The sequence below is a fragment of the Entamoeba dispar genome, genomic scaffold (genome assembly GCF_000209125.1).
Source record: "Entamoeba dispar SAW760 scf_1105229463811 genomic scaffold, whole genome shotgun sequence".
In the NCBI taxonomy this organism is placed as follows: domain Eukaryota; phylum Evosea; order Mastigamoebida; family Endamoebidae; genus Entamoeba; species Entamoeba dispar.
The window spans coordinates 34,052-41,018 of NW_001855879.1; the positions used below are offsets into that span (position 1 = coordinate 34,052).

Genomic DNA, 6,967 nt, shown 5'->3' on the forward strand with positions numbered 1-6,967 from the left:
ATTATAAATAAATGATGATGAATACAAAATAAATAAAATTCAAATAGGATGTAAAGAGATGTAGTTAGCATTAAAAGAATAAATTATTAAAAGTTATCTATGAATAGAAGAAATTGAATCTTTTTAGATTCAATGAGGTATTCTATAACATAAAGAAAGTATATGATTGTATGAATCATCAATAAATAATATATTCATTAAAATATTTTAATATTAATAATGCAATATCCAATTTAATTGAATGTGTGTTCAACAAATAATGTATTAAGATAGGATATACATATAATAATATATAGAAGTATGTTAAATTAAAATGTGTGATTACATTATTTTTCTCTTTATTGTTATTTATTATTAATCAAAATATCATATCAAATAATTAAATGATATTGACATTAATTCAATCAAATTATTTCACACTTTATACACAGTTAATTTAAAAATCATATATGATTCGAAGAAAGTAATTAAAATAAACAATCAATTTATCATTAATGCAATTAAATGATATTGAAGTAAATATTAATAAATGTGTAATAATTAGAAAATAAAATATTACAATCATCGATAACATGATTAAAATAATAATTGTAGATGACTCCAAGTCCTACAAATATCATTGTGTATTTCAATATGAGAAGAATGATGATGTAAAAATGTATTAATAAAATAGAAAATGATATAATGGACAAAATAAATATTCAAAAAAATGAATGAAAATAATAAAAATTATCAATAGGATTATATCAATATTTTCAGATATGCTGCATCTATGATCCATTAGTCAATCACTAAATTAGATAAATTTGATCTGTATATTATAAAGAAGATACAAGAGGCAAATATTAAATTCATTAAGTAAAGGTTATATATTAATAAAGGTAAATTAGGAGATGGATTAATGTTATTAAGAGATGAATATAAATTAGAATTAATAAGAACTATTATGTATTATGAATTGAAATAATGAAATAAGAGAAATGATAAAAATGAATAAGAATTGAATTTAGAAGAGATTTTATAAAACATATGATAAAAGAATTAATAAAAATGAAAATAATGAAATATAACAAATTATATAAAATAAGAATAACTCATATAAAATAATAAAATATTTAAATAATAAATTTAATGAAATATATATTAATAAATTAAAATTAAATAATATAAATATTCATTTAATAAATAATTTGAAAATTAAATGAATGATATGAAATTATCAAGTAGAATATGGATGAATATTAATATAAAATGAAATGATTATAATTAATTAAAATTAATGTAAGAAAATAGTACATTTGATTAATTAAGAAAGTATTAATTACATGATTTAATAATTTAAAGTGATATAGTATTTATAATGATAAAATATCATCAATTAAACATATATTATTAAATAACATTGTACAAATGGATAAACATGATTTAATAAATGAATTGAATGTGATAAATTAAAATATAAAATAAATATAATAAATGATGAAAAAATGGAGAATAAAATAAAATAGAATAAAATGAAATTAATATTTAATAAAAATGAAATAAGTAGAATCAAAATAAGAATATAAAATAATGAAGTATTCATAGTATTGAATCAAAAAATAATTAATAAAATTGAATATTTCATAAAAGACTAGATATTTAATATAGAATATAAAATAAAACAAATATGAATAATAATTGATATAACAATAGTATTGATAAAATGATAATTCTGAAATTTACTAATAAATTTGAAATGAATAGAATTCTCCAATTCAAAATAATACAAATTAATAAATTAAAATGAAAGTAATTCAAATAGTAATAACAATAAATTGATTATTTAATAAAGAATTTGTAAGAATGATAACAATATTGTATTTAATTTAATATGAAATAATGATAAAAGATATAATTATTATCAACATAAAAGATATAATAAAATACTATTGATATTATGGAAGTGAATATAGAGAAGTACTTCATGAACAAATTATTTAATAGAAAATGAATGATATAATCTCATCTGAGTAAAATGAAATAGATAAATTAAGATTTACTGTTTTTTATTTATTAATTTTTATTTAATTTAATATAATTAATTTTTTATTTTATTTTAATTTTTTCAATTTTCTTAAATTAGAAATTAATTTTAATTTTTTTCTTTTTATAATAATTTTTTTATGGTACAATTTGACGATAGTGTGATATCATCATATTAAGCATTAAAAGTAAATTTTATTAAGTTGTTTTATATAACATTTATTTGAGATTTTATTTATAGAATGGGTTCTATTTTTAGATCATTATAAATATTGTTTTAAATATCATTTATTTTTATTACCTCATATCTCATAATTTCAACTTTAAAGTTCGACGCTAATCTTTTAAAGTTCACCTCTAGTATTTATTTAAATTTCCTTTTTAAACAATCTCAAAACGTTTTTTAATCATAGTTAATCAAAAATATCAAACATGTGTAGTGTTAGTCTTTTTGAAGAAAACATTATTAATTACGAGCACGAAACGTGTCAAACAGATCCCATTGCTCGATTTGAATACTTTCAAAACGAATTAATAGATTTTAATAAAGAAAATTTATCACATAATACATGCGAAAATATCTCAATGTTTAATGGATTGATTAAATTAAACGAGGATTGTATTCGTCTTAAAAACCCCGTAAAAGAAATTTCTTTTAATCAACCAAAAAAGCGCTCGTATTACTTTAGACGCAATCCTCCTAAAAGATTTCCAAAATACGCTAATGTGTCTTTAAAATCTCACAGCATTAAACTCTTTCATAAAATAAAAAATACTATTGAAGATTTTAAAACCGTAAGGAAAAATCTTTTTGAAAATATTAATAGAAATTACAATATAAGCCTTAATGAGCATCTAATTTATAAACTTTGTGATTTTATAACTATATTAAAATCACTTAGAAAAAGTATTTTATTAAAAGACAATCTCAACGTAATTAACCTTATGAATTTTTGTATTAAAAAAATTAATATTAATGAAGATTTTTGGCTAAGGCAGACATTTATAGAATTTTTATCATGGTACGTTATTGTACTATTAGATGAACAAAATCCAATACATATTGAGAACTTAGTGCTTATAACTCCATTTATTTCAAAATGGAATGAAGCGGAAATCAAGACAGTAAGACGAATGAAACTTATTCATGAGGAAGTTCATATAGACTACACAAACGATGAGACAGATAATTACACGGAAAATAATAAGGAAGAATTAAAAAAGAATAGTTTTATTGATGACACCATAAGGGAATTAGAAGATGATAATGAAGAAGAAATATTAGAAGATGAGGAGGAAAATGAATTAGAAGAAGAGGAGGTATCAGAAAAAGATATTACTAATAATTTTATAGAGGAATTAGAAGATGATAATGAAGAAGAAATATTACAAAACCAGGTTCAATTAGAAGAAGACGAAAGCAATGAAATGGAATTTGAAGAGTCTAACGATGTAGAGTTTGAAGATCCCTCATCAATTCATAGAGTCACTGAGGGTATAAACAATTATTGGAGTTTCCATTTCCAAGAAGACCATTCATCTCTTAAAGATTTGAATGATTTTAACTTTTAAACTAATTTATTAGTTTTTCTTTATTTAATTTTAACTTATTTTAAAGAATGAAAGAAATATAAAATAATTGAAATACTTTTTAATAAATATTTGATAATAAAATGAAAGGTTTCATATAAATAATCAATTATTTTTATTAACCCAAGGTGCTAAAGTATTTATTAACCATACACATTTCCAATATGCTTGTTTCATTAATTTTTCTGATGTTCTTCATGAATTGATGGTAATAAACTTGCAATTTGTTGTTGAAGTTTAATTGCTTCTTCTAATGTTGGTTGATCTATTTCATAACCAGCAAGTGTAATGAGAATATCTTTTAATGTTGTCATTTGATCAAATGAAATAATGAGTTTGAAATGATGTATTTATGATAATAATGAAAGGATCCTAGTTGATAAAACTCATGAAAGAAGAAAATCGAATATAGAATGACACGAATAATATTTCAACATGATATTTAAACAAGAATAAAAACAAGAAAAAACAAATAATAAGAATATGAACAATACACCACAAAACACTGTTGAAAGTCAAGTAATTGATATTAATGAAATGCCACCAGCAATGATAAGACCAAGTAATCCACTAATAGAACAAGCAGCACCTAAGAAAACAAGAAATCAAAAAGATAAAATGAATCAATATATTAAAAGACAAGTGATTGATAATCCAAATGATATTATGGAAGATATTATTTCAGAGAATAAACGATTAAGAAAAGAATTAGAGAAAATAAGAAATTTATATATTCAAGAAATGAAAACAAATGAAGAAATAAGAAATGGACTATTAGAACAAAGACTAGAAGTTTTTCAAACAAACTATTAAATAATTCAATCTTTATAATTTTAGTTTATGGAATTTGATAATTTTGAATATGATGATATAAATGATTATAGAGAAGAAGAAGATGATGATGATATTGGAGAAGAAGAAATAGATAAAGAAATTAAAGAAAGATTAAGTAATATTAAAGGAGAGAATCAAATTAAAAGAGTTCATCGACAAATATTCTTTTATTATAATAGTTTTAATATTATTATAGGGAAACAAGGAGCAGGGAAAACAACATTTATTATGAAAGAATTAGCGAAACTCAACAAAATAGAACACCAATATGAAGCGATTATCTATGTATCACAAAATGCAGGAGAAGATGAAACATTTAAAGAATTAAAAGATTTAATTAAAACACCAATTTATGGAATGAATTATGAAAAATTTATGCCAGCATTAATGCAATATTATAAACAACCACAAGAAAAACATTTATTAATCATATTAGAAGATGCATCATTTGCATTAATGAAAGAAGATAAAACATGGGGAGAAATTATTACAAGATTAAGACATTTAAAAACAACAATTATTGTGAATTTACATATTTGGAAAGCATTAAATCCATCATTTAAAACACAAATTGCAACAATTATTATATTTAAAGGATATTCTAAAGAAAATTTTGGATATATTTATAGACAAACAGCAGGATCAGCTACAAATTCTGTTGCTTATTATTTATATCAATCTATAAATCAAAATGAAGTATTAAAAATAGATAATTTAACAGGAGATTTAAGAATTATAAAAAGATAATTGAATTATTGTTTTTTAATCATATAGTCATTATCTTTAGCACATAAATAAATAATTAAATATTTTGTTAATCCTTTTTCATCATCTATATCTGGTTTAAGTTTTCCACCTGACCATGTAATATTTTGTTTAGATACAGAAAATTTACCATTTCTTCCATTTTCATATCTTTTATCAACACAACATACCCATATTGAACTTACACAATCAGGAATTACTTTTGCTTTTATTAAATGAGCTAAAGCACTTGCTCCTTCTTTTCCATTAAATAATGTTTGTTGAATAATTTGATTTTTAGTCATTCCTAGAATAAAGAATGAATGAAATGAAAATTTCCTTTGTGTTTTTTCATATTTTGATGATTTTTGTTTTCTTCTTCCATCATTTAATGATTTACTAAATCCGTTATTATTTGAAATATCATCACGTAAACCAGCAAGACGTATATATTGTTTTCCACCAATTTGAGTAGCTTGTTTATATTCATTTTCAATATTAAATGTTTTACTTCCAGTTTTTGATTTAGCATTTTTAACAATAATTGAACGTTGAATTGATAAAATTAGATTATCACATAATATCCCTAATGGATTATTAATATATTCATAATCATTATTATTAATTAAATAAAACATTCCTTTAAGATCCCAATTCATTATTGATCTGCTTAATATTGATGAAATATAATTCATGAATGCTTGTACATAATAAGTAATAGAATACTGAATAGAGTTATAAATATTTTTAAAGTTGGTACTAAGAATTTGAACCAATTTTTGCATTCTTTTATTTATTCCATTATCGTCATCATTATTAATCAATGTATTTAGATAATTTTTAACTTGATTTGAAATAGAGTCATGTTTAAAATCTTGTATTGAATCAGGAATAGGAACATAAATTAATTGATTATTAATATACCAAGTATTAGGTATGTTATTTATATTTTGCATAAGATGTTCTAAATATTGTCTAGTTTTAGTATATTTCATTGTGTTTAAATAACTAAGAGTATCAGTCTTATCATTTTGTGTTAATTGTGATGAAGTACCATTTGTTTGATTTTGACTAGGTGATTGTGGAATTGTTGTAATTGATGAAGTATCTTTAGTTGTTTCTTCTTCCATAGTGTTTGATTGATTTTGATGTTGAATAGTTTCAACTGACATGGTATTTATTAAATAAATATTTTTAGTTTAGATGATTATTAAGTTCATCTTAAAACATCATATTAATGAGTAATCAAAGATATTTAACAATCACAAGAGAAAATACATCTCCAAATATAACAACAGGGAAATGGAAAGTGAATTTACCATGGGAATTTATTACTTCTGAAAATTATCCTAAAACAATAGAAGTATTGAATTTTGTTTATTTTAATTTGAATGGTCAATTAGATATTGGTGTTAGTTGTCATGGTTCATTTAATTATGATTCACCTGAAAATGATCAAATGATATGTTTTTCAACATATGGAAATATGACACCAAAACATTTTAATATTAATAAAAATATAACTTCAATAGAAATATGGTTTAAAGATTATAAAGGAAATATTATTATGCCACTTGGAATTTGGGATGAATATTTTATCTTAGAACTTAATTTACATTATTAAATGGAAGCAATTGGTTCAAAGTATTTAAATAAAAATAATATTTTAACAACAAGATATTTTAACAATAATACAATTTATCTTGATACAATTAAATCATCAGATGGAATGACAACAATTAATGTTAAAGATATTCTATCAAATAATGAAATT

General features: G+C 21.2%; 4 protein-coding genes across 4 annotated transcripts, besides 23 other annotated features; 3 read left to right on the forward strand and 1 right to left on the reverse strand.

The window, feature by feature from the left end:
* Nucleotides 1-180: 180 nt before the first annotated feature.
* Nucleotides 181-221: a sequence feature (AT_rich).
* A 295-nt stretch (nucleotides 222-516) lies between these two features.
* Nucleotides 517-558: a sequence feature (AT_rich).
* A 132-nt stretch (nucleotides 559-690) lies between these two features.
* Nucleotides 691-733: a sequence feature (AT_rich).
* A 220-nt stretch (nucleotides 734-953) lies between these two features.
* Nucleotides 954-1,113: a microsatellite.
* Nucleotides 1,025-1,171: a microsatellite.
* Nucleotides 1,049-1,219: a microsatellite.
* Nucleotides 1,105-1,280: a microsatellite.
* A 48-nt stretch (nucleotides 1,281-1,328) lies between these two features.
* Nucleotides 1,329-1,400: a sequence feature (AT_rich).
* Nucleotides 1,401-1,446: 46 nt separating this feature from the next.
* Nucleotides 1,447-1,573: a microsatellite.
* Nucleotides 1,574-1,596: 23 nt separating this feature from the next.
* Nucleotides 1,597-1,682: a sequence feature (AT_rich).
* A 77-nt stretch (nucleotides 1,683-1,759) lies between these two features.
* Nucleotides 1,760-1,928: a sequence feature (AT_rich).
* Nucleotides 1,929-2,037: 109 nt separating this feature from the next.
* Nucleotides 2,038-2,167: a microsatellite.
* Nucleotides 2,168-2,287: 120 nt separating this feature from the next.
* Nucleotides 2,288-2,325: a sequence feature (AT_rich).
* Nucleotides 2,326-2,973: 648 nt separating this feature from the next.
* Nucleotides 2,974-3,003: a sequence feature (AT_rich).
* Nucleotides 3,004-3,159: 156 nt separating this feature from the next.
* Nucleotides 3,160-3,597, forward strand: EDI_050730 (uncharacterized protein; the record flags this gene model as incomplete). The annotated part of the gene is made up of 1 exon (XM_001741633.1): nucleotides 3,160-3,597. One exon carries the CDS (start codon nucleotides 3,160-3,162, stop codon nucleotides 3,595-3,597), a length of 438 nt encoding a protein of 145 aa, XP_001741685.1.
* Nucleotides 3,282-3,359: a microsatellite.
* Nucleotides 3,584-3,737: a sequence feature (AT_rich).
* A 322-nt stretch (nucleotides 3,738-4,059) lies between these two features.
* Nucleotides 4,060-4,106: a microsatellite.
* Nucleotides 4,099-5,196, forward strand: EDI_050740 (uncharacterized protein; the record flags this gene model as incomplete). Its single annotated transcript, XM_001741634.1, has 2 exons — nucleotides 4,099-4,407; nucleotides 4,453-5,196. 2 exons carry the CDS (start codon nucleotides 4,099-4,101, stop codon nucleotides 5,194-5,196), a joined length of 1,053 nt encoding a protein of 350 aa, XP_001741686.1.
* Nucleotides 4,607-4,644: a sequence feature (AT_rich).
* A 5-nt stretch (nucleotides 5,197-5,201) lies between the features above and the next one.
* EDI_050750 (uncharacterized protein) lies at nucleotides 5,202-6,365 on the reverse strand (the record flags this gene model as incomplete). The annotated part of the gene is made up of 1 exon (XM_001741635.1): nucleotides 5,202-6,365. The coding sequence occupies one exon, from the start codon at nucleotides 6,363-6,365 to the stop codon at nucleotides 5,202-5,204; it is 1,164 nt and encodes a 387-aa protein (XP_001741687.1).
* Nucleotides 5,240-5,262: a sequence feature (AT_rich).
* Nucleotides 5,787-5,828: a sequence feature (AT_rich).
* Nucleotides 6,366-6,367: 2 nt separating the features above from the next.
* Nucleotides 6,368-6,390: a sequence feature (AT_rich).
* Nucleotides 6,391-6,430: 40 nt separating this feature from the next.
* On the forward strand, nucleotides 6,431-6,817 carry EDI_050760 (uncharacterized protein; the record flags this gene model as incomplete). Its single annotated transcript, XM_001741636.1, has 1 exon — nucleotides 6,431-6,817. The coding sequence occupies one exon, from the start codon at nucleotides 6,431-6,433 to the stop codon at nucleotides 6,815-6,817; it is 387 nt and encodes a 128-aa protein (XP_001741688.1).
* Nucleotides 6,693-6,716: a sequence feature (AT_rich).
* A 21-nt stretch (nucleotides 6,818-6,838) lies between the features above and the next one.
* Nucleotides 6,839-6,863: a sequence feature (AT_rich).
* Between the last annotated feature and the right edge of the window lie 104 nt (nucleotides 6,864-6,967).